The sequence below is a fragment of the Hippocampus zosterae genome, chromosome 14 (assembly GCF_025434085.1).
Source record: "Hippocampus zosterae strain Florida chromosome 14, ASM2543408v3, whole genome shotgun sequence".
In the NCBI taxonomy this organism is placed as follows: Eukaryota; Metazoa; Chordata; class Actinopteri; order Syngnathiformes; family Syngnathidae; genus Hippocampus; species Hippocampus zosterae.
The window spans coordinates 18,520,729-18,548,011 of NC_067464.1; the positions used below are offsets into that span (position 1 = coordinate 18,520,729).

The window sequence follows — 27,283 nt, forward strand, 5'->3', positions numbered from 1 at the left end:
TAATAAAGCTACAATGATCCATTGAATCTCATTTATTTCGATAAAACATACAGTATTTCTTTCATGGAAGCATGCTTGCTGACTGGTTCAGCTGATATACATTTCGAGGGTTCCAATCTAGGCTCTCGTCTTCTCGTGTAGCGTTTGCATGTTCTCCCCATGCTTGAGTGGAGTTTTTCTGATTGCGTTTCACTGTCCAAAAACATATATGAGAGCTTGAGAACTGTCCTTAGATGTGATTGTGAATGGTTGTCTATATCGTCTGCCCTGTGATTGGATGCACCCTGCCGATCGCCCAAAAGTCAGCTGGCTCCAATTCATACGAGACTTTATCAAGGATGTATCAAAAAGAACGGAATCAAAATGACTGCAACAGTGAAAATATAAACTGGGAAATGAGCAAAGCTTTGGGCTGGAGGAAGACTGCTGGTCTCTTCAAGTAGAGATTTGATTTTAAAAAGGAAATTAACATTGGAACCTTCACTTCATCTGAAGTCAATCGTGTCCCAGTCAGGGATCATTAGCCCGATGCTCAGCTGCAGATATGGCGTCCATTAATGAATTTTGATTACGTTTGGACTTTTACCGTAATTCAAACATCTTTTACCTGATGAAAAAAAAAATCCTAGTTTCTTTTAGGAAGACAAATGCAAGCTTGCTTGCTCTGTTTTGACTAGAAATTAGACCTCTCATCTGACAAATGTTTTGCACAATGTTATGGATGGAAGGGCAAGTATGGTCGTTTTTCATCGATGTGCAAAAGAATAACAGTTTTTAATAAACAGGCTCAGGGGAATGCTCACAAGCAAAACAACAATTAATGCTGACGATGTTCTTTTCTGAACGTGCTTTTTTTTGTTAGTACGCGTGTTTGTGTGTTCACTTGTGTTTTCCTCTGAACAGCGAGTGAACCATTCCACTTGAAATTTTGATTAAACTACAAATTTGGGTTTGACCAGCACATTAGTCCATCCTGTAAAGACAGTGATATTGAAGACCTTTATTATAGCTTTCTACATCTCTTTAGTGACATGCAATAATTTGCTCTTGCTTTTTAACACATACTACAGTGAAAACTATCGTGGTGGGAGATAGTGAAGTTAAAAGAAAATATGAATGTAACTGGAGATTTTTTTAGGACTCTATGGAGCCCCCAAAGGTGAAGTGGAAGGGAAAAAAAACTGCGTTGCCGTCTGATTTTTCCCGTCTCTGACTACGGTACTCTCAATAGCCTTGAGTTAGAGGCTCCAGCAGCCAAACTGACCCGGAAGTACACAAACACGCATTAACATAAATAAATAAATAAATAAATAAATAAACGCCCAAATAAATAAATAAACAAACAAATAAATAAATACCGCTACCCTCGTGAGGATCAAGCGGTACGGAAAATGAATGATAAATAAATAGATAAAACATTTAAAAAACCACTCCCTTGCAAAAACAAACAAACAAACAAACAAACAAATAGATCTTAGCGATATCGTAATCTTTGCGAGGGAATACAATTCCTTCCGAGAAAACGCAAAACTTGCGAGGGAACATGATTGAACAACTTTGAAAATCACAATCATCACAACGTGTGACGTGTCCATTTTTTTAATAAAAGAAAATTTAACTCCAATTCATTTTATTTACGTAATTTTTTCATTTAGTCCCCATCTCAATCATGTTGTTTGGATTATTCGAAAGTTTTTGGTTGAAACATAAAACTAAAAATAATCGCTCAGCGGAATTACTATTTGTGCTGACCCGGAAGTAGATATTTTTGATGTAACCTTCTCTTTTGACTCATGGTTTAATACTACACATTTCATTGCTATTTCGCGATTTTTCTTTCCTCTGGTGGAGAAAATGTTTCTTACCTCCGTGAACTGTAAGTATCCGATCCGTATTTTTTGCAATCAAGGATGTGTCAAGCTTATGCACTCCATTAGCGTTTTACGAACGAGCGTTACCATGCTAGCATAGTTGTCAAGTGGTTCGTCTTTTTAAATGTTTACTTTATTTACACTTAAGTACGTATGTGCTGTGTTTGTGACCTCGTTTGTTTTTATGCATCGGTGCATGTTGACTGTGTTACTTCACAATATAGAATTGCCCCTGAGAAAGAAGCCAGCAGCATTATAATCATCTTAGCTCACTTGAAATTGGTGTGTTACTTAAATCAACATTGATTTGACGAGTTTTTTTCCCATTTTTCAGTGGCAAAGGCGAAATCAAAGTAAGTGACAAATGATCGACCCCATGATTCTTAGTTCTCGGAGCAAGGCAGTAACGGGAATGTTGTGTATCCTCTACCAGGACAATCCTTGTGCAGATGATGAGCGCTGCGGGGACGGGCTACTGCTTCAACACTAAGAGAAACCGTCTCAGAGACAAACTAGTGCTGCGAAAAAATGATCCGTTTGGTAAGATTTCTATGCACAAGAACTTTTTGGGTTCAGTGTAGGTTGGCCCTGAGGAAAATCAATTACTGGTCTTAAAGGTAGGTTAAAAGTGAAAGGATGTAGGAAGTGTGTTCAAAAAATGATTTAATAATTGCTGTTGTTTGTATTTGATTAGAGAAACTCATTTAGTTGTAATATCATAAATATATTTGTCTTTCGATGCCCACGGCGTATAGTGACAGGCAGGAAAAAGTATACCCTCTTTCAAGAGCAAAAGATACAATAAACCTGTGTATCCACCTGTTGCCATATATCCAACAGACTAATGAGCAAATATATCAGCTTTTTCTTCAAATTAAACAAGCCCAGATTTGTGGCTATACTGAAAATGTCATGGACCTTTGGTCCCTCAGGCGGCACTCCATTAAAAACCAATACCAATTTGTAAAGGATATCACCACATTGTGCTCAGGAACACTTCAGAAAACCAATGTCAGTAAATATAGTTCGGCACTACATATGTAAGTGCAAAATTCTCCTATGGTGCTCAGGAACACTTCAGAAAACCAATGTCAGTAAATATAGTTCGGCACTACATCTGTAAGTGCAAAATTCTCCTATGCAAAGCAAAAGCCATTTATCAACAACGGCCTGAGCTCATCTAAAATGGACTGATGCAAAGTGGAAAAGTGTTTTGTGGTCTGACGAGTCCACATTTCAAATTGTTTGGGGAAATTGGGGATTTGTGTCCTCCTGGCCAGAGGAAAAGAACCATCCTGACTGTTATGTATGCAAAGTTCAGACGCCAGCACTTGTGATGGGATGTTCTCCTCCTTTATATAATACAATATGTAATAATATAACAACTATAATACGTTACTAGGTAATACTGTATATTCATTAATATTTTTTAATGAAAGTTAGCTTCAGCAACAGGTGGATTTTTCTGAAGCGCTATAAATGACAATGCATGGTAAAAGCTGTATTGCACAAGCTTTTATAGGTCAATTTTTTTTAAAATCTCAAAAACCTGATGTGCTCGAAAAAAAGGAAAGCCGTTTTTGAAATGACCATCAAAAATATGTTGAGGGATACCAAGCCAGCTCTTATTAAAATGTGCTGTAGACCAGTGTTCTGAAATTAATTGTGGGGGGAAAAAAGCACTGTTGCTCTCTGCAAACTGAAATCAATATGGGAGTTTTAAAAAATATACAGTATATTGTATTTACTAGTGATGGTAAAATAAAATTCAAATATGCAAATACTATAGCAAAATAAGTCTGCTTTTTCTGTCTGTTGAGCTCCTTCTGCCTCCAATCCTTACCGGCAGCCAGCGAAACCGGCGGCAGCACGGGTCTAAGTGGTCTCTGGTGATTCTCTTTGCTTTGGGGCAGCAATGAAAGCGTGTCATGTTATCTGGGGTGGGGGGTGGGGGGGGGAGGTTTCAGCCGATCCTGTCGCTTTCTGCATGCACAGCCTAATAACCCCCCCCCCCCCCCACCCACACACACACACACACAATCAGTGCTGGTTTATAATATTGACATATTACACAAACACTGCTAACCTTGGTGCAGGAAATAAACACAAGTAAAAGCATCACAAAGTTCCACAGCAGTGAGAATACAGGTTGAGCCACAACAAAAATAAAGTCTGGAAACCTTTGGATTAGAATTACCACGTTTATTGAACACTGGGTTGGCCACTCAAGTTTATTTTTTCGCGGGGGTGGGGGGTTTACAACAGCAGCACGGCTACTCTCCACGCTGCTTCTTTCAACATTGCTTGATCATCGATTCATTTTCTCTGAACTCCTATGCAGCGTCTCTGTGGCCTGTTTAAAAGGCCAGGTCCAAAAGAAAAAAAAATCTAAATAGAAGTACCCTTGTGCACTAGAAAAACAAATAAAATATTTTTTGCTATCGATGGTAATGTCAAAGGTGATGCTTATTTTCTCAAATTATTTTGTTCTCTTTTGTTGCAGTGAACAAGCATGTCCTCTTCTTTGAGAAGAGGAAGATCAGATCCATTTAAACACACCTCACCACATGGACAATAAACCTGCAGCGTTTAAAAGAGAACATTTGCCTGCTGGATTCCAAAAGAAAACATCAAGCTGCAGATACTGTTGAAGTCAATGTCTGGTCCCCACTTGCACCAAGCCTACGACGACAGAAGCTCCCAGCTATGATTCTACTTTGGTACAATATGCCTCTTATGACCAAGTCCTTCATGTTTTGTCATTTGTCATCACATCAACCGCAACTTTTCAGTTGTGTCTGTCACAAAATGACCATCAAGTGCTATCCCATGTACTTTTCAATGAATAAATGCTTTGTGTGCGTCATTTCAGCTTGCTTCGTGGTACATTTAATTAAGTCAACATAGTCTTTGGTTGTTTGGATTGCTTGAAAGCATCACATCAATTAAAAAAAATGGCAAGTTCATGTGTCCAGTGAGACCCATGGGAAAAGATTTAGCTGCTCTCAGAAGAGCTCAGCCCCTAAGTCCCGTTTGTGTGGGTATGAAGACTGCGTGCCCATGGACTGCACGCTCACTGCTGCCACTTGACCCGCTCTCCGCGCCACCTCCTCCAATCGCATTGCGGGATAATGAGCCACGTAATATGCCAGCGCTCCAATGAAGCTGTCTCCAGCACCCTGGCAAGAAGAAGACAATCGGGAACGACGCGTCATTTCATGTCAGCCGTCTCGCAAATGATGCACAGTTACAACACCAGACACGCGGCTGGTACATACGAGCGACATTATTATGTTCATAAAGATGGTGCTGGACTTGAGTGTGCTTGGTTTAAATAATTTATTGTCATCTGGGGAAATGGCTGAAGAGATCGGTATTTTTTTCCTTTTCAAAAATGTCACCATTAGGGGGTGCTGTGGCATGACCCTTGAACCAGCATGTCTTACCATTCAGTTAAATGGGAATTTGTGTGCAAGGAAATGGACGATTTGAATCAGTGTTCATAAACACTGAACATTTTTAACCTGGCTGGCTGTGACCGGAGGCCAATAGACAACAGTTCTGATTTAGGACAACATGTAAGGGCAGAGAGACCTAATTACCAATTGATACAGATGGAATGTGCTGTCTGCACTCTGAAAGAGGTGTGCGTGATGTGCATGTGTGTCAGCGAGGGAGAGTTCTGATGGGAAAAAGGCACAATGGCATGTTGTGACCTGCTCGTGTAAAACCGCAAATGAAGACCCCCTGCACCACCCTCAGCGGTTCTCACAACTCCACTCTTTTACTCATCACTTTGGCTCTCAAAATATATTGCACACGCCGGTCTGGGGAAGTACTGTCACTCCTTTCAAACTCAGCGTAACCCTTCCAGGCCCTCGCCAAATGAAGATATTGTCAGTTTTGTGCAGATGATTCATACACACGAGGCAAACGACTAAAAACAACGCGAGTCCGAAATGTCAGAGAGGTTGGGGACATGCCCCGCGGTCTGTCAGGTTCTGGAAGCACTCGGGTTGCGAGAGTGCAGCTGAAAAGACATTCGAAGGCAAGATAGATCAATTTACAAAGTTTCCAAAAGAAATGGGTCCACTCTGGTCAGCACAATGGGCGTGACTCCTGGATTGTTGAGATGCTGGAAAGAGTGAGATCAGAGCACAAACATTTCACAGGACCGCGTTGGAGTTCCGTGTTGTGTTTATGTCTCTCGACTGGTAACTAGGCTGGGCCGTGACATAGCACAGCATTTAAGGTTGATGTCGTTTCACTGGTTTGGACTGAGGCCCCGTTCTTTGTTCACACTTTATGACTGCAAGAGTGACGCGACTCATGACTTTTGAAGTGCAAAACCACCAGTACAGTATGTTGACTAAGCTAGGTACTAAACTTGATGACATAAGAGAAATAAATACCAGTAGTCATTTACTTTGTCTGTTCTGGCTGTCCCTGCGGTGATCAACGAAGAAATCAACCACAGTTATTTTTGTGAAAATACAACAGGTGCTGCAAAAGCCCTTTCTAAAGCTATTGCTAGAATTGAAGACTGGACTAAATGGTAAGAAATGCATTTCATGAATTAAAAAAATAAATCAAATTGAAAATTACTAATGGGACTCTCGGAATTAAGTCCAATCAGGAACAATCATCCTTGGAATATCGTGAGTTTCTTTTAAATTGTGAAACATTTAGCTGAATGCTTGCAGTTCCACTTACAACTCAAGACCATTTTTCTGCAAAAAAAAAAATAAAAAAAATAAAAAGTGATTAGAAATGGTCAGACAATCATTACATTTAAAATGGAATTCAAAATGATTTTTTTTTTGACAATAAAATGTTCTATGCACCCACACTTGTCTTAACATTCTGATTAACATTGCGTGTGTTGAATGTGAATGAAGCAGCAAAATACAGCTGCTTTTATCCATCTCAGGGGGCAGCCATTTTCTCACTTGTTGTCAACTGAAAATGTCACCAGAATCAAGAAAACAGGTGGGCCATGATTGGTCATTCCCTGAGCCATGAAGCCCCGTGACGTCATTTTCATTTTTGCTGCTTTATTCGTCAAACACAATTTCGACCAGAATACATTCTTTAGACTAGTGGGGGTGCATATTATTTGTCAAGAAATCTTTTGACTTGACTTCCCCTTTCAAAGAGCGAACACAACATCCCTTTCACTCAGACAGATGATGAATTGATGCCGTCACAGTAGCTTATTGTCATGTGGCCGTAATTGAGAAACAAATAAATGGCATGCAAAACTTGAATGGAATTATGAATCCACTGTTAACTGTTTGGGATTTGGAAAAGGACAAAAATATCACCACCGACCAATTTTTTGTCACGTACCACTTTGGAGGTACATCTTCCATCGGAGGGCCGAATTAATGTTTAATCATCACATAGTCTTATTACTTATATGCAACAAATCAATGGATCGTTTTGAAATCAGTCAACCATTTGTGTTGTTTGTTGACTTCTTGTTCAAGTGAGTGTAAACAGGGTCGGGAATTTATTGCAAAATCTCAATGTTATTTATGACACATGACAATTTCACATTTCAGTACAGATTTTAGAAAAGACCACAGAAGCCGACACACATGATCTGCTTTTGCGGGCCATATAAAATGGTGTGGCGGGCCAGACATGGCCCCCGCGCCTCAAGTTTGACACCAGCGTATATAGGGTGAAAAATATCATATGAATTTCTCCATCTGCTTCGCTATTGAGATTTGCGACAGGTGACATTTAATGAGCTTTTGCTCTGTGCCACCCACCACAAAGTTTCATGGAAATCTGCAATGGCGTATTTGTGTAATCCCGCTAACAAAACAATGGGCCATCAGGACAATACCTCCCGGCCTTCATCTCGGCAAGGTTACACAAGAGATCCACGTCTCAATATGCACTCTTGAAATCAGCCGACGTCCAAGCTCCCACCCAACCTTTGTCCGCCTCGCTAACATCTCCTTCTCCAAGACGACCGTGTGAGTGGATTTACAGTATGAAGCTCAACAAGGCTGACAAGCGTTGCCCCTTTCAGCCCCGCTGCCACTGCCCTCGACACACTTTGGTGAAGGTTAGATCTGGAGGCCTGTCAATCAAATGACACAAGCGCTCACCGCGGATGAGCAGTGATGCTTGTGCCTCCGTCCAATGCTGCTTGACCTTTGTGACTTTCTTCTGCGTGCTCTCTGCTAGCGCTCAGCCTTGAGTTTGAAATTATAATGGCAGATGTGATTGCGACAAGCTCAACAAAGAGAGATTTCGGCACCATTCGGTGGATTTGTCAAGTGGATATACACTATCAAGTCCAAATGATTTGCTTTGTGTGAATTCAAGTACCGTATATATGCCCGCCCCCACATTCCAATGACTTGCCTTTGGTCAATTAAATACTACATACAGAATCAAGGAAACCAAATTGGTGAACGTTTCCCTGACTGCAGCTCCCAGGACATGTTCGATGTGTTGGCTTTTGCAGAATGTCACAAAAAATGTGGGCCGTGCCTCGAATAAAAAAAAGAGAACAAACTAACGACATAAACAACAGCACCGCCCACACATCCTGACTGAAAAGTGTTACTGTGACAAAACATGCTTTCAGACTAGTACTATTGTTGCCCCCATCCCAAAATTGATTTTCATTTCTACATGAGAAAACGCCATTGTCTGCCTGCTCACAGTATTTCGAGCAAGTACTATGGGGCGCATGGAAAAGCAAATCAACTGTATCAACTTCTATGATCCTTGCTTAAATCTGTACCAAAATCTCAAATGATCATTCGTAATAAATAACGGGGACATTTTGCAATAATTTTGTTACCCTGTTTATACTCACTTGAGCAACAATTGTACAAATTCTTGACTGATTTCAAAACTAGTGAGCCATCATTTTTTTGTGTACAAGTAATAATACGATGTGATAATTAAACATTTATTCGGTTTGTATGTTCTGCGCGGCCCCACAAATCTAAAGACGTAATTCTTATTAACCCTTTCGGGGACAGCGGTTACGACAGTTGACAGCTTATCGTGTTATCAGGTTATAGGGTGCACGAAAGGGTTAATATTGCATTGGTGGAATATTACATATGAATATATTAAACTGCAAGTTTTAAAAAAGTACCAACACATATAATATTTTGAGAAAGCCCAAGAGCAGTAGATAAACACCAAAAGATTCTCCAAACCGTATTAATAAAAAATGACGTTAAAAATCGATCGAAGATGAGCTCATGTACATAAAAACAGTCGTGTGGCAATGGCTGCATAATTATGAAAATCCCAAATAGCTAAACTGCACGTTTAGTTACTCGAAGAGATTGTGGGTTTGCTGTTAGCAACAGGCATCAAACAAAGTTTGAGGTGTCAGCGGAAGAGGTAAACACTTTATTGAGCTCCAGAAACAAAATCAATTGCTCTGATAATTTTCTGGCAAGCCAGCAATCATATCATGTTTTGTTTGATTTGACGCATCCTAATTACATGGCAAAAAAACAACACTTGCATTAAAAACTTGGGACAACACCTCCCCCAAAAAGTGAAAATGTTTGTGAACTAACATCACTAAAATTGATGCATTCTATTGCACAAATTAATATTCATGCAGCAAAGAATAAACAAATATCAAGCATTTACTTTGCAGTGACATTCCGACAATGCACACACATTTCCACAGAAGCGCATCCATTTTTTTTCTCTCCCAAAATAAAAGTAATTTCCTGTGAAGACATACTTTCAAAGACCAAAATAAAAATAAATGTCACTCACAGTCGCTACGCTTCACTGAGCTGCGGCCGTTTGGCAACTATATACTATACTGTTATTACAGTGACAGTACACCAGGCATGTCCAAAGTCCGACCCGGGGGCCAAATCCGGGCCGCGGTCGAATTTCATCCGGCCCTCGGCCCCTGTCATAAAATCAGTGCCGTCTGGCCCGCAGGTTGGGCGCAATGGAACACGTGTTGCATTGACTGAGGTCTCGTCGACTGGTGAGTGATGTTTCATAGAGTACTGCTTCCCACTAGTGGCTAAATGAGTAATAGCATTCATTAATGAGTAATAGCATTTAGACACTAGAGGGCATCACTCACGAGTTAACAAAACATCACTCCGTGTTTATATTGACTGATACGTCATATTTCAAATGATCCTTGCAGTTGTGGATATGTGTATTGGTGGTTCATTTCCCTGTTGTTCGAGTCAAAGGTTTTGTGACTATTGAAAAGTCATGGTGATACATTTTATGTTTCAAATCAATCAATTTGCACTCAGGAGACTTCTGTTTAAGAAAAAGTCAAGCGAATAAGCAGTTGCATGTGATATACCTGTTTCAAATGAACCAAAAGAAATTCTTAAGATTGTTGAAATTAAAATAAAAATGGAAATGTGAAACAGACTGGCTTACTAAAATTTGTTCAACAATATTGTTGTTCAATGTAAAGAATGTCAGCCAAGGTCGCCCCCCCGACATTTTACCACATAAAATCTGGCCCCCTTGGCAAAAAGTTTGGACACCCCTGCAGTACACCAACACAGTGCGGCGTGATAGTTTGTTATTCTATGATGGATAAAGTTGTTGTTGGCACACAATTCTTGTTTACGCATGAATAGGCATCATGTGCCAATGATGCTTCACTTTCACCAGAAGTGCTGTGTTGTCTTGTCAAACAAGATTGCAATTATCGAACAAGTATTTTTGTTTGTGTGACCCATTTTGTATTATTACTTTTTTAATATCTGGAACACCACGTTCCGGCAGTAACGGGGTCGCATACACAAGATTTCCGAAACAAAATACAGACATTCCGGAACAGTTAACAGCTCCTCTGTTGATTGAAAATGACATCACAGTTGCTCAGGGCGCAGGTACCAATCATGGCTCACCTGTTCGCAAGCTAAGCTATGATTGGTCGTTACCTGAGCCTCGAGCAGCTCTGACATCAATTTCAGTCAACAGCAATTTTAGTTGCACTGTATCGTATTGATGCATAGGGATGTATTTTTTCTTCTTTCTTCTTTATACCTACATTCTTGCTGCTGGAGGCTGTAAATCTCCCCAGTGTGGTACAAATAAAGGATAGCTTATTAGCTAGCGCTGTGATCTTTGAAAGTGATTTCTAATTGCAATAACTTGTCTGGGAACTGTAATGCTGAATTGGAAATTTTGTTTCCCGGAGTTTCATGAAGCAGCGTCTCTCTTTCTCAACCTCCTGTGATCTCGACTGCCGTCTTGCAATGACAGATGGTGCAGACTCCTGAAGCCTACAGCCTTTGTGAAGGAGAAGCACCCTGGGGAGAGCCAAGACCAACTCAGGGGCAACGCTGACTCACAGTGGCTTCTCTGTCCGCAAACAGCTGGGGACAACTCCTCGGAAGTAACAAGGGAGGAAGTTTCACGGATCAAACAGACGCTTAATTGGACCGATTTGCCCACTTGTATCTTTCATCCATCTCTGCAAGCTTAATCTTGTACGTCTTCGTGTTTCACACGTATCCGCGGGGCTGCGCAAGAAACACACTGGCAGTGGACGGGACAAACATCTGGCTTGCTGTACAGCAGCTGCTCTGTACATGTGTAATCCATTAAAACGAGGTGCTGTGGCAGTTTTTCTCGTTGTATCATCCGAACCCAGACTGTGCTCGGCACAGGAATGCAAGGCTCAGGCGTTATTTTCCCTCTATCATTGAGTTCCAGGAAGGAATCATTCAATTGCTCCATGGTCTCTCCAGTCATGAGAGAGAAAAAAAAACTATGACTAATTTGATTGCCGAGACCCACCGTGTAGCAGCTGTAATGTCTGGATTAGAGGGGGCTGTCTACCTTTATTTAGTCTTTGGGGTTGGACCTCCTGGAGCTGAACAGAAGAAAACCGAGGCCACCCAAGTCCCGAAAATGTCATGTATGTAAGTTGTGTGAGTTTCAGCTTCAGATAACTCCCGACACAAAACAGCCCAGACTCTGAGCTCAGAAGATGGACGCCTGTGTTCAATTTAGAACAAAGGGAGGCTTGAGTGTTTGCTTTGCTTTTTTTCTTTTTTAAAATCCCGATTCATGACCCCGACTCAGTCTGTAACTGTAAGTACTCATGGCGTGTACAGTTATTCACAGGCGTAGCACATTGCAGATGATATCATTCTGGACCGAGATTCCATTTACCGTAGTTAAGGGCAGTGCTTTCAGTGGGCCGGTCCACAATGGTACAGAGTAACGGTCCTTTTACAATAATCTGTTCGATGCGCCCCATTTCAATTTTAGCCTCTCACGTACCGAGAAATCAAATGAACCCACAGTACCCTCTCTTGTTCTATTTCTCTCTTGCACTTTGTGATACTTGTATGAGTCTGTCTATAATTTGGGTACCCCTCCTCCTCAAAAAAAGAGAATAGGGCGATATGGTGGGTAACTGGTTAGCACATGTGTCAAAGTCAAGGCCTGGGGGTCAGATCCGGCCTGCCACGCCATTTTATGTGGCCCGCGAAAGCAAATCATCTGTGTCAACTTCCAAGAGCCTTGCTGGAATCTGTACCAAAATCTCAAATTACCATGCGTAATAAATAACCGTGACATTTTGCAATAATTTTGCTACCCTGTTTATACTCATTTGAAGAATAATTGTACAAATACTTGACTGATTTCAAAACTAATGAGCCATCATTTTTTTTGTGTACAAGTAATAATACGATGTGATGATTAAACATTTATTCGATTACACTGTCTTAATGGCCCTTCGAGTGAAGACGAAAGTAACTTCAAATTGGCCCGCGACAAGAATGAGTTTGACAACCCTGGGTTAGCACGTCTGCCTCACAGTGCAGAGGTGTGGGGTTGGATTCCAGCTCCAGCCTTCCTGTGTGGAGTTTGCATGTTCTCCCCGTGCCTGCGTGGGTTTTCTTCGCGAATGATTATTGGTTTATGTGTGCCCTGTAACTGGCTGGCAATCGGTTCAGAGTGTCCCCCCCCTACTGCCCGAAGATAGCTGGGATAGGCTCCGGTACGCTCATACCCCTCGTGAGGATAGGAGGATTACAAAATGAATGGGTGGATGGATGGATGAAAGAGGATATTTTTTCTGCCTCTGGTGACAATTTATTTGGTGTGTGCAAACACAATGAAAACGTAACACACCACCAACACAAAGGATAAACTGCAAAATAAAAGCTTACCAAATAATAAATTGACGCCTGTGTATTAGCTTTAGTAGGTTTTTATTTTTAAATGTGCACATGTGGAGGCATCATGGTTAGCTTGACTTGTCTTGTCAGCTGGATTTGGGATTGTCCACACCGATCAGGAAATGTGATTATAAAATTCAAGCAAGTTAAACTTTTACTGTAGGAGTCTCAGCCATTTTCTAAGCAGATTAAAGGAAGGGGGGAAAAAATCGCTGTTCGCACACCCCACACAAGAGGACAATCGGTCAGGATAATTATTAGAGCCATCCGACAATTGGGCTTTTCCTGACTTTTCAAGAGAGGAAAAAAATGCTCAGAGTCCCGATTATTTCGATGTGCGTACTCTGCTTCGTCACAGAATAAGAATACCCTGGGTGTTCAGCCCTGTAGTGGCCGACAAAATACAATTGCAAAGAACCTCAAGTGAATCATTTGACTGATATTGAAGCGCTGCAGCATAATGACAAAACAATTAAAATTGCCGTTATATAAACACGTCAGAAAATAAGGACAGGCGTCGACAAGTTTGGTGCCTTTTCAAGTCTTTAAAACTTGTCACCACTTGTTTAAAAAAAAAAAAGCAGTAATAACAGAAGAGTTAATCATAACCAAAAACACACTCCTTCCTAAGCAAGCGCAAAAGAATTGTAAACCCAGATAACGAGTCTTCCCCCCACTCCAGTAAAAAAGTAAAAGGCCTTTACTGGAAGAGGGATTATTTTGTCCAAAAGAGTTAAACACGCCCCAAAGTTATGGGCCCATCAAAGAACAGAAGGGCCGACCGATGTGAATGTGTGCGTGTGCTCAAGGAGGGGGTGGGGGGAATACACAGCCGCCCAACCACAGCGAAGTTTGCGCTGCTTTCTGCAGACTGATGCATACAGGCCCAAAAGGTGAGTCACTGAAGTGGACGATGGTGGTGGTGGTGGTGGTGGGGAGAGACAGTGAATAATAATGGCAGTAATGTGTGTCTACTTCACAATGCGGGGGCACAAGAGGGCCACGGAGCCCCCAAGAAGGCGAGCTCTTTGTTCTCGAAATGCCAGGAGTGATTTCGGCAAAACCGCAAGAATGCGGCTGTTTAATTCAAGCACAGCGTCGCCTCCGTTTTCTCACATCGCGGTAAAATATACGATCATGAATAACTAATACACACACACACACACACACACACACACACACACACACACACACACACACACACAACAAATCCATTATCTTTCCTATCTATCTTACAAAGACATTTTAGGGTGTTTCTAAGTACATACAGCGTAAGTGGTTGGGGATGAGTCACTACCCGTGGTAATTATAGCACAATAAAAAATCTCAATAGTGAGGTGACTCAGAAACTGAACCGTGACACAAACAATGAAATAGCCTCACTTATGAGCTTTTCAAAGTTGTAGGAGCCAAACACAACAGAGGCAAGAAACACAAAGTAACACACATCACAAGTGAGACGCAGACGCTGAAAACAAGCCACTGATGTAACAACAATGGAACAATATGGAACAACTCAAACATTTCTGGCCTCTGTCAAAGATTACAGTCAAGGAAACTCATTCGCGCAAGTTTGTAAAGTGTGAGAAAAGTATATGTGTGTGTATATATATATATATATATATATATATATATATATATATACACACACACACACACACATATATATATACATATACATACATACATATATATATACATACACACACACACACACACACACACACACACACACACACAGAAAATATTAAAATGTACACTTGGAGAATGACAATAATTTTCAAAGTGCCCACTAATGAGATGGCATTAACTATAAATAATGTCCATAGAAATATCCTTTCAGGGACAGTGGTTACTCCAGTGGACAGCTTGTGATGTTATCAGGTTACGGGGTGCATGAAAGGCTTAATTAGTAGGCTTGTCAAACAAAACAAACTATTCTACCGACATGCTCATTAAGTTTTTTTTGTTTTGTTTTTTGACTGACAAAAATTAAGCATTCACGCTGAGGAAAAATTATTCACAATTAAAAAAATTCAATGACAGTACATATCTGGAAGAATAATTGCAGTATGTATCTGAATGTTGTTCATGAGCTGGATTGACAAGTGAAGTGAAACATCCACATTGATCAAGAACCCATACGTGGTTCTGTTGTCATGCAGCATTTTGTGGAAATAGGGTCATTTTTGCATAAACCCGATGAAATAATAACAACAACATGAATGCTTATTTTACAACGACGAGATTACTACTACAATGTTTACAATTTTTCTCGACTGTTAATAGCTCCATTGCCTCTTTTTATATACCTGTGGTTATAATAATAATAATCATCAGAGTTTTATATCACGATCCATACCAGTGAAGGATTATCGAATTGATTGTGAATTCTTGAAATTTTATGGTCAAGAGGTATACGTTCCGAATGACGTGTCGTGCTTACTGTGGTGTCCACTGCAGAGACAGGCGAAGTTGGAACATGTTTGGAGGTCGACTCGGGCGCCTCCAGCACCACACATCCCTGGGCTCCCAAGGTGATAATAACTGCGCCGCATCCTCGCCTCAGCAGCTCCCGGGTGGCACAACGTGCCTCCTCCACGTTATTTACTGATGAACCTGTCAGTAGCTCAGCCTGGATGGAGGCACAAAAATGATTAAAGCTGAGTAAGACAATTGGCGTGGAATACTGAAGGGATTAATCACTGAATTTAAATAAGACAATACTGTATATATTGGTAATGTTGTTTTCTTTAGTGCATCTTTTTTATGTGAGCCATTCTTGAATGAGTCAGCTTCTAATTACACCCTGGGTACAGTCAGACAGATTTCTAGTCTAGGCTTTGTCCAATCTCTCAGCACTCTGTGGTGTTAACCTTTTTTTTTTTGTGGTAACGACATTTGACTGTGACGCCGCAAACTGACCGTATGGCAATCTTTTTGTTTATTATACGTATATTTTTAGGATATTCTCTGTAGATGTGTGACAGGTGCTTCAGACGACATTGAAAAAAATAACAATGAATGTAATTTTATATATTTTATCTCAAGTGATGCGTCACCTGAAATTATACAGGTTATGTTCGGATAAACGTCTTTATTTTCAGTTATTTCTTTATTATTATTTGTAATAATTAGCGTAATGAATGGTTGGATATATTCATCTACATCCATGATTGTAACGCTCATCTTATAAATCCGGTGTGTAAAATGCATTTGTCATATCGCGGCGAACTAATACAGAGCAACGACAGTCAAACCTCGGTTTTCGTCCATAATCCATTCCAGAAGGCTGTTCAAAATCTGAAATTGTTCGAAAACCGAAACCACGCTCTTTAAAAAAAAAGTTTATTGAACACGTCTGCTCACTATGGAAAGTGTCACTTCCTCGTCTACCCGAGGAAGCATCATTTCCTCGTGTAAGGAAGGCAAGAGGAGTCAAGTGGTGCATTCAAGTGGTGCTCAGTTTGTTCAAGAACCGAAATTTGTTCAACATCCGAGGCATAAAAAACTCGAAATTTTTGGTTGAAAACCGAGTTGGTCGAGAACCGAGACGTTAGAAAACCGAGGTTTGCATTTTCAAGCGTGCGTGCTTCGGTGCCTGAGAGAGACCACACACATGCGAGCCTACCAGCAAGTTTTTCAGTCAAGGGCCGAGCAAAATGACATCATAAACAACTTCCAGTATTCCCTCAAGTGACGAAGTGCATTGCATTTGTTACACATGCCGTAGTCATTAATCCACAAATGTTCATTCGCTAAATGTGCCTCCTCTGGGTAGCCAGAGCAGAAACGATTACTTCACCTACAATTACATTAAAAAACAAAACTTGATGTATTGAAATATTACATTTTTTAAAATCTTTTTTTAAACAAATGAATACATTTCTACACACAGTCTCTTCAATAAATATTGTTACATTTCTAATAAAGTAAAAGAAGATTTTCATGCGCAGACATAGACAGTCTCTGTGTGTTAAGCTATCAAACAGCAATTCATTTGGGCACTTTATGCTGTGTAACAAATAGCCTACGTGGGTTGTAGAGGGAAAATCACGCTGACTCGCTGAGTACAATGACTCAAAAAAAAATGCGTGAGCAACCATTGTGACAGGCGTCAGCTTGTGAATGAAAGAAATCTAGAAAAGAAGACATAAGTGAAAATGTATTATTTGAAAAACAGCCACACACACACACACACACACACACACACACACACACACACACACACACACACACACACACACACATTTTTTCAATAACCTTCAACCTTTTCAATAACCTTCAACGGAACTGGACACAAGAGGAGGTATAGCATTAGGAACCTCGAGAAATGATGGTCATAGTGGATGGAGTATGTAATCCTATTCAGCCGAAGCCACATGACAAATGCTGGACGCAATCATCGCAGTCAGCCACAATCATCAAGTGAACCCATTGCTAGAGCAGTTGAAGGTTCCCTAGGCAACATTTCAATCACAGTAGGTCTCTGTGAATGATTAGGCCTGACAATTGTTCAACAGACTGGCTACCTTCAGGCAAGACACTGACTGGGATTGTAAGTGGATCACTAGGTGGTTTCTTAAAAACGGAAAATAGACAGAGAAGAATAAACCTCCTCCTAAACAGACGGCACTAAAAAAATGTTGCTTCCAATGTTCTCCTCAGCAGTCATTCTTAACAATGTACTGCTGTGCAGCGCATGGTCTATTTTTTTGTTCTTTTTTTGATAAAACATTTTAGGCAGCTACAGTACTTCCATAGAAGGGGCTCATTTGTCCCCACTTGACAAGTGGAGTGACTTTGTGTCACTATTTTATTTCTGTAGTTGGGAGTATGCACCGTTCTGTCTTCTCTTTGTTCTGTCCGTTGGGCTGAAAATAAAACCAGGCCTTCCTTTTGGCAGGTAAGATCCTCAGATGAAAGATGTCATCGGCCCTCTCAGAAAGCGCTTTAACATCGTATGCGAGCTGTTGATGAAAGGGAGCGCCTGTACATTGTCTTGCTTAATCCCTCCAATGCCCCCCACCCCACCTTCATCTACACCCTGGTTACAGTGAGAACACACAGGCAAACAGACACATGCACACACACCTGGGCGGCGTGCGTGCCAGATAACCTCGCGGGCAGGGGTTCACGCAAGACTGACACTCGTGTCAAATGGCGGTCTACCCATCTGATGCTTATGTTTTTCTGCGCAGTGTCAAAGTGAACCGTGACCTTGTACAAGTTCAAAAATAAACCACGGCATATCAATGTTGAAGAGCCCACAGCTATGCAGTTTTGTCAGGGGCTCTCTCTCTCTCTCTCACACACACACACACACACACACACACACACACACACACACGTACAAAAGGCGTTTTGTTAGTCATCGGCTTTACACCGGGGCATTAATCCTCTCCCCCTGCCCCCGAATCCCTCTGTGTACAAGAATAAGACCACGTTTAAGTTTCTGCCTATCGTCATACGTAATTGTGTAGTACACATTACAGGGGTGGATGCTTTTAAGTTCTATATTCATGGCCAAGATGTGCCGAGCGTCTGTTGAATTGTTTTCATCATTTTGGCGATAATGGGGACTTTAAATTCATTATTATTTTTTTAATATCCGGAAGATACTCACGTAAATGTTTATTTTGCATTCGGTTCAAATTGCCGTTTACGTAAACTCACTTTGAATCAGTCTACTGAGATCCAATAAAAGGGGCCGGATCAAAAAAATAAAAATAAACATAAATAAAATGCTCAGTTTTGATTCACATTGCCAAAGAAGTATTCATTAAAAATGTGCTTATTATTCAAAGGGTGGTTGGTGCGCAGTGGTCGAGACTTAAAAGGTGTCCAGGGTGGCTCTATGAGGGTAAGACTTAACTAAATCTCTTCATTCTTTGCGGAAAAAAATATGACTCATGCAAGAATAAATAGCAATAACTGAGGTTCACAAAGACTGAAATTGCTTGAGGACGGTTAAAACTGCACCAACCCTGAAGAGCTATTAACAACAAAATTAAAGATGAATAAAATGTCATGTACACATATCACATCTCACATCTCAAATACAAACGCACGCCACCAGCAACTTCCAAACAACACAAATACTTTCGGGATAATTTCATCTTATTTTCTTTCTTTAAATAGTTTCGAGTGACGAAATCTTAACAGCTTACTTTAAAAAAACATTTCAGTGTGGATTAATGTGATACGTCTTGGCACTTGATTGCCATTGTAAGTTTTGTTTACGTACTACAAGAAAAAACAGTTTTAGTGAAAAACGTTCTCTGGAAGCACATTGATATTTCAGAATGAGTTGCATGGTCATTTAATGAAGTTCAATTTTTCATTCATTCATTCATTCATCTTCCGAACCGCTTGATCCTCACTAGGGTCGCGGGGGGTGCTGGAGCCTATCCCAGCTGTCTTCGGGCAGTAGGCGGGGGACACCCTGAATCGGTTGCCAGCCAATCGTAGGGCACACAGAAACAAACAACCATTCGCACTCACACTCACACCTAGGGACAATTTAGAGTGTTCAATTAGCCTGCCACGCATATTTTTGGAATGTGGGAGGAAACCGGAGCACCCGGAGAAAACCCACGCAGGCCCGGGGAGAACATGCAAACTCCACACAGGGAGGCCGGAGCTGGAATCGAACCCGGCACCTCTGCACTGTGAAGCCGACGTGCTAACCACTGGACTACCGGGCCGCTTCAATTTTTCAAAAAAAACAAAACAAAACAAAAAAGCTCTAACGTAATTTCAACAATATTTATTGGGTGGTCAAAGTCAAAACTTCCCAAAAACTAACATTGCTGATAAGGCAAATATTGATAGGTTTTTAACCTTTGAGGCACTGCCTCCTCTTGGCTGAGGCATATGATAACCTACTCATTAATTTCCTGTTTTTGGACTGTCCTGTGTGTGGCTGTGTATTATCATTTCTGTCTAGACATGTATTTATTTGCTTTTCATAGTTGCTGGAGGTGCAATGTTGAATCGATGAGTTGACATGAGTGTCGGGGCTTGAAAATGAAGCGGATCTACAGTAAGTGGGGAAGGTAAACTGAATCAACGTGTGAATTCAATCATGGACGCTACAGCTTGTTGTTTACTGTCAAATTTGGCTTGTAGCAGACGTGTGTGACATCATGCTTGATGGATCATGACGCCTCGGGTCAATGGGTGAACGGAGACTTTGATTCTCTCCTCATTCATGTATAAGTGCTTCTAACAACAAGGCGTACGTCGGAGTAGTTGTTGCGATTGGTATTAATGCCCATGTTTTATGTAATGCATTCTGTTGTGTTTTAGGTTGAAAGGTCCGTAAAACGCATTTTCTAAACCGCCTATCCTCACCCTGACGACACCCTGAACCGGTTGCCAGCCAATCGCAGGGCACAGAGATCAACACACATTCGCACTCACACTCGCACCGAGGGACAATTTAGAGTGTTCGATTAATCTGCCATGTATGTTTTTGGAATGCGGGCACAGGGAGAACATGCAAACTCCACACAAGAAGGCCGGAGGCGGAATTTAACCCAACACTTTTGCAAGAGTAGAGCGAAAATAATCATAAATTGAGTTTTATGAGCAGAGGGAAGGAGTGCCATACATTCAGCCACATCTGCAGCGCGACCCTCTCTCTGTGATTTGTTTGGCGACCGACTCCCACCATCATTGCTGGCAAAGGACAACTGGCGCTAACGGATAGCCACGAAAGACAGCATTCCTGGCCACGCAGCAACATCACTTGCGTCTCCCAAACAAGTAACAAATTATTTTCCAATGCTGATTTGCAATGGACTTTATTTACATTGCTTCATGATAGGCTTGTCGGTGAATTGACCTCACAAGAGTGACTGAAAAAGGATCTGGGATCTCACTGTGTCAAAATTGAAAAAAAAATAAAGCATCTCCCGAAGGTAAATAAAAAATCCTTTTGTGTGACCTCAGTTCTTTGCCATGTTAGAACGTGGAGCCCTATTAGTATGAAGCGGCCAACGTGTGCACTGGTACAAATGGCTAAATTTAGCTGTTGCGGCTTTTCATCAAGCGTGTTTTGTAGTCCGAAAATTATGGCATTTGCTGTCATGAGGGCAATGATTAGTGACTTTTAGAAGAGCCGGTGTGCACAGTGTTTTGCCACTTTAGCTATCCTGCAGCTGTTACGGAGCTGAAGGAGCAACCTTTACCATCAGATGCACTTGAATACAATTATTTTTATAATGAGGGAAATTCAATTATATCGTCAACAAATTTTGTCAGCCAATCACAAGCTGCGGTACAAACGAGTCAAGCGCTACTCACTTCGTAACAGGGGAACATATGGTAGCTGCTCGTAACAAAATACGGACAAACTGGAACACTTGGGCATCTCTTTACACAGTACATTTTTTCCTTCAAATTTTTTTTTCCACCCTTGCATGCTCCACTTTAACGTGACTGCTGCGGTTTTTACTCTTCTCGCCACCGTTCCTTTCATGTCCGCACACCTGGCCGCATGTGGTCTTTCTGCTCTGCAACACGACATCAAATAGCAGTTCACATGAACTCCCAAAGGGTGATTGACTCACCCGAAAAGCACATCTGCTCTGTTTTTGTCATCGCAATGCCCAGTAAAACAAACCCACTTTCACTCATCTGTCATCACCCCGCAGCCAAGACGTGAGGTACTGTACCATGACTGTAAAAGGGCGGAGATCCCGATTCCCATTGTCGCACCAGAATGTTTGCATGTACTTTACATTTAAAGGATACAGTGACGCTATTGATGTGCTAGAAGAAGTCAAGAACCAGGATATAGACTACAGGTGAATCACTGTGGAAAGGTGTATGATGTGTGGGCTCTGTGGAACCTCCCGGGGCCACACAGCTCCTTCTCGATTGATAACGTATAATAACAGTTAAATTGAAACTGGATGCTCAAATAATGACCAAAAGTCTGACAATTTCATAATATTTGGCAAAGTTAAACTGTCAAGTAATGGCCAAGAATAATGAATGCAAATTGCTTGTCAGGAGGGGAGGCGGGATAGAAAAGTGTGACTCATCACCTCAGACTCATTGCAGCAAAAGACATCAGAGAGTCGATAGAAATCAGGATCCAAGTCAGGGATAGCTGGCGCCGGGTTGAATATTGTCGTAACTGCAACAAGAGTGAGTAGTCAATGTGACTGGTAAGGTTATCTCACATTTATGTTTTATTTTATAAGGTTGTATGTTTTAATATATACTAGATCTCATTCTTCTATATACCAAGACGCATGAAGAACGTTACATCATATCAGAGGACTCTTCCAAACATCTTTGTCCTGCATTACACATTTACTAATTACTTAATAATTGCGACCACCCATGTTTCGTGTCCGACCAAAAAAAGTGTTGGTCGAGCAGAATCCCAGATTAAGGTGACTTTTGCTCCCATCTGGAACATAAACGTGAGCAAACAATGGATCCAGAAAGTGCTTTCATCTACATAACACAATAATTTAGCATTTACATTTAAGATCTTTGCAGTTGGCACATTTCTACACTTTCAAGGGCGAGAATGACCTTAATTAACATTTCAATGGAACAGGTAAGATCATAAACTACTGTTGGGGATTGCTCTACTGCAGGGGTGCCCAAACTTTTTGGATCGAAGATCTACTTTTTGATCAACTAACCTCCCGGGATCTACCCTTACCGGCGCACGCACACACACACACACACACACACACACACACACACACACACACACACACACACACACACACACACACACGCACACGCGCGCACGCCATGATGAGAAACAGCCTGAAACGGAGGCATGCGACGCACTTTAGCAGCCTGTTAACTATCGTAGCTCACACGTACCGTATTAAAGTGCTTCCCTGGGCCCTCCTAGATTCCTATTCTTTGCTCGTGCCCTCGGTGAATTGTACACGAAGCAAACTGAAAGAGAATCATGACGATAAAAGATAGAGCGCAAAAGCTCTTATCACAAGCTGCAATTGCAAACTGCTGAGCGGTAACAACTTCCGGTGACGTAATCACACGCCACCATAAATTTAAGATTTACCTGGTTTATCTTATTTTTTTTGAATATATATATTTTTTTGGTGAAAATGAGACTGATAGGATGATTAGGGTGCAGCCTACATTAACACAAAAATATATTACTAACATGTACAAAGACGGCGGCCCGGTAATCCAGTGGTTAGCACGTCGGCTTCACAGTGCAGAGGTACCGGGTTCGATTCCGGCTCCGGCCTCCCTGTGTGGAGTTTGCATGTTCTCCCCGGGCCTGCGTGGGTTTTCTCCGGGTGCTCCGGTTTCCTCCCACATTCCAAAAACCTGCGTGGCAGGCTGATTGAACACTCTAAATTGTCCCTAGGTGTGAGTGTGAGTGCGAATGGTTGTTCGTCTCTGTGTGCCCTGCGATTGGCTGGCAACCGATTCAGGGTGTCCCCCGCCTACTGCCTGGAGACGGCTGGGATGGGCTCCAGCACCCCCCGCGACCCTAGTGAGGATCAAGCGGCTCGGAAGATGAATGAATGAATGAATGTACAAAGACACACAAATATTTGTTTGTTTTTTTTTCTCCTCGACAATCCTCGGATCTACTTGGGACCTGTCTTAGATTTACCGGTAGATCAGGATCTACCTAATGGGCACCCCTGCTCTACTGGAAAGCTGCAGTTGAAACGCTTCCATAAAAAGGCGCCTTTTTTTAAATGATTAAAATAGCATTGGAAAAAAAAGTGCTTGGAAAATGGCTGCTAGGAACAGGCTCAGATCCTTCAGATGTAACCGTTGCATTTCCAGAGCAACGTGAGGATGTGTAAATGTCATTTACATGACTACATCTAGACCCGAGTCTAGACCCGATCCAATACAGTGGAGATGTCAATGTGTGAGTGACATCCACTGTGACATTTTCTGTGTTTATATTTAAGAGTAGAGCAGAGACATTTGGAATTATCTGTACGTGGTGAACATCACAGCCTGATGCATATTCATGAGCAGGAAGCATTAATGCATCTAATGCCGCAATTCATTTGTATGGGTGAGGAGAAGCCCACCTTGACAAAGTGATTAATTTGCATCCCACTGGATACAAAATCAAGCCTCTTGCAAATGTGTATGCACTTTACAGTACGGCAATATCAAACTCGGCTTTATACCAGTATGTATGCAGTTTGGGAGTGTGTTTGTGCGTGTGCGTGTGTGTGTGTGCGCGCGCATGTGTTTGCGTGGGCACATTGGAGAGCATCTGCGTGGGTTTGCATCGGGCTTGGGCCACCTGGCGCTTTGAGGTAGATTTTTGGTGGAAATAATGGCTTCCACTTCAACATACACAATCACAATGATTATGTCGAAAACGAGACATAGTCACTCTGCAAAAATATTGGAACAGTGAGGCTAATTCATGGGCTATGAACATTTGGTTTTGATATTAAGTGCCAGGCGCAAATCTAGAGAAAAACGCAGTCTGTGCGCACGGGATTGAGTTATCTTTCTTTTGGGATTTTTGTAGACACCTGCAGCTAGAAACAGGAGTAGGCGCTGTTGTGGGAGTGAACACAGCCGACTTGCATCCTTGCCAGAACGGCTCCACTCATTCTCTGCAGGAGAGGCACGTGCTCGACAATGCAGAGGCATAAAATGGACTCGCTGGAATCCAAGCAGAAGATCCACCACATATGCAATGTATGTCTAGAACAGGGGTGCCCAAACCTTTTGGATCGAAGATCTACTTTTCGATCAACTAACCTCCCGGGACCTACCCTTACCGGCGTGCACATGTGCACGCGCACACGCACACACACACACACGCGCATACGCCATGATGATAAACAGCCTGAAACTGAGGCAAGCGATGCACTTTTGCAGCCTGTTAACTATCGTAGCTCACACGTACTGTTTTGAAGTGCTTCCCTGGGCCCTCCTAGATTCCTATTCTTTGCCCGTGCCCTCGGTGAATTGTACACGAAGCAAACTCTGAATGAGAATCATGACGATAAAAGATAGAGCGCAACAGCTCTGTTCACAAGCTGCAATTGCAAACTGCTGAGCGCAAACAACTTCCGGTGACGTAATCACGCGCCACCGTAAATTTAAGATTTACCTGCGTTATTTTATTTTTTAAATATTTTTTGGGGTGAAAATGAGACTGATAAGATGATTAGGGTGCAGTGTACATGAACACAAAAAATATATTACTAACATGTACAAAGACACACAAATAGTTGTTTGTTTTTTTTCTCCTCGACACTCCTCGGATCTACTTGGGACCTGTCTTAGATCTACCGGTAGATCAGGATCGACCTAATGGGCACCCCGGGTCTAGAAGGAACTGCAAGAAGATCCCTACTTGCGGATGTTTTAAATTGGCCATTGTGGGATGGGTACTTGGGATCATGCGTCCGTGTATGAAACAAATAATTTGAAGAAATGTGCAAACAAATTGATTAGGACGTATAATGACCTCAAATGCCAAAGGAGCTCATCAGAGAAGAGAAGTGAATTTGGATTGGCTCAATCAAAGTTCAGAATAAATCCCTACAAAGCATTCAAATTCGACTGAAGGGAGTGACCCCCAAAACAAACACATACAGTAGAACACCCTGGTTTCACCTGGTCTAAAATCTAACTTTCTCTCAACAAATTGTCAGGTGATGTGGAATTAAAAAACAGAATGCTCACAGAGGTGCAACGCGGTCTGCCAAATACCCAAACATGGTCAGGTCGACTTGCCCCTGCACGAAAAACAAGACACACCGGTTTATTCACCGAGCGCTCATGTGCTTGTCTACATCGTTACAGTCCTGAGTCATTTACTTTAATTACTTTGCTTTATTTGATCTATTTTAATCTATTTGATCTGTTCCAATGATTTTATTCACTTACTATGATCAGTCACAATTAATATTATATTTTTAAATTGTGTGTGGTTGTGACCCTGATGTAGATTTGTAGAAATAAATTTTGAAATGTTATCTCTCATTCATCTCTTGACGTCAAACCAAAATGTTTTTAGTCTACCATTATAATCAGGAATGACCGTTCATTGTTCCAGTACTTATTACGTGTACGTCAGGAGTTTTCATTCTGATGATATTGGTCTAATATTATACTCTATATTTAAAATTTTGGGACAAGTCAATGTGGGCATCAAGTAGGGGTGTAAGAATAAATGTTTTTATCGTCAACCGTTTCCGTACTGGGCATTCAGTTTGGCACAGGGCTGCTCATGGGCGAGTTCCAGGAATGGAAGTTGTGTGTTTTGTGTCAGAGCACATGTGCAGTTTGTGTTCGCCGTTTGCATGATGGCTACAGCTAGCGATAAACTGGAGTTTCAGGACCCTCTCCTGTCAAGAAAATCTCCTGCTTGGGAGCATTTCAGCTTCCTGGTTAAATATTGAGTTGGGGAAAAATATGTGGTTGAAACTCAAGCTGCGTGCCGACACTCCTAATGCTGAGATTGGGTGAATTTCCGGGAACACGAAAAACATGCTAATGCACTTGAAACGCCACTACCCCAGTGTGGACTGTGGTTCAGTTGAACATGAAGCAGAGTTGCAGTGAGTGTTGTTTGATGTGCAGAATAGGATTATAACAGTGTTATCTTCTGATAAGAAACATTTCGTGCGGGGTTGGGGGGTTAGGGAAGCACAGGCTAAGGGATTGTTTTCCACACTCAGGGTTTTGATTTCACTCGTCCAGGTGTGCCCAATATGCCGATCGCAATCGCATTCGAAGGGTGTCCGAGGGAAACAAAAAACAACCCAACTAATTTGTGTGTCTGTAGGCGTGTATTTAATGAGATATATTTTTGTGTTAGTGCACACTGCATGATTAGCGCACCCTGTCAGTCTCACTTTCATAGAGACTATTTAAAAAAATAAATAGCAGGTCATTTTTTAACTTAACGGTGGCGCATGACCTGCATCACCGGAAGTTGTTAGCGGTCAGCAGTCTGCAATTGGAGCTTGCGATCAGAGCTGCTGCGCTACATCTTTTGTTGTTCTTATCATTCTTTTTCAGTTTGTTTCATGTAGATTTCACCAAGGGTACTGGCAAAGAATGGCAATCTGGAGGGCCAATAGAAGCATTTTAAAACAGTACACAAGAGCTACGATAGTCTACACGCGGCAAAGGTGCGTCTATACGCCTCCGCGTCAGGTCTCGACAAAGGTAGGCAGTGATTTCCGCTTCACAAACTCACCAATTCTTGTATCTACTTTA

At 41.7% G+C, this 27,283-nt stretch overlaps 2 protein-coding genes across 4 annotated transcripts in view; one reads left to right on the plus strand and one right to left on the minus strand.

Moving 5' to 3' along the window:
• The first annotated feature begins 1,719 nt into the window (after positions 1 to 1,719).
• mrpl33 (mitochondrial ribosomal protein L33) lies at positions 1,720 to 4,742 on the plus strand. The gene is made up of 4 exons (XM_052085881.1): positions 1,720 to 1,876; positions 2,206 to 2,224; positions 2,305 to 2,411; positions 4,375 to 4,742. Exons 1-4 carry the CDS (start codon positions 1,855 to 1,857, stop codon positions 4,422 to 4,424), a joined length of 198 nt encoding a protein of 65 aa, XP_051941841.1. The 5' UTR covers positions 1,720 to 1,854; the 3' UTR covers positions 4,425 to 4,742.
• The window catches only part of rbks (ribokinase), a 41,226-nt gene continuing 18,001 nt past the window's right edge, over positions 4,059 to 27,283 (minus strand). For all 3 annotated transcript variants that reach the window (XM_052085836.1, XM_052085835.1, XM_052085837.1), the window contains exons 7-9: positions 22,108 to 22,199; positions 15,498 to 15,686; positions 4,059 to 5,050 (exon numbers count right to left, since the gene is read on the minus strand). In XM_052085836.1, coding sequence (XP_051941796.1) covers positions 4,877 to 5,050; positions 15,498 to 15,686; positions 22,108 to 22,199 — 455 coding nt within the window. In that variant the 3' untranslated portion in view covers positions 4,059 to 4,876. The remainder of the gene's footprint in view (positions 5,051 to 15,497; positions 15,687 to 22,107; positions 22,200 to 27,283) is intronic.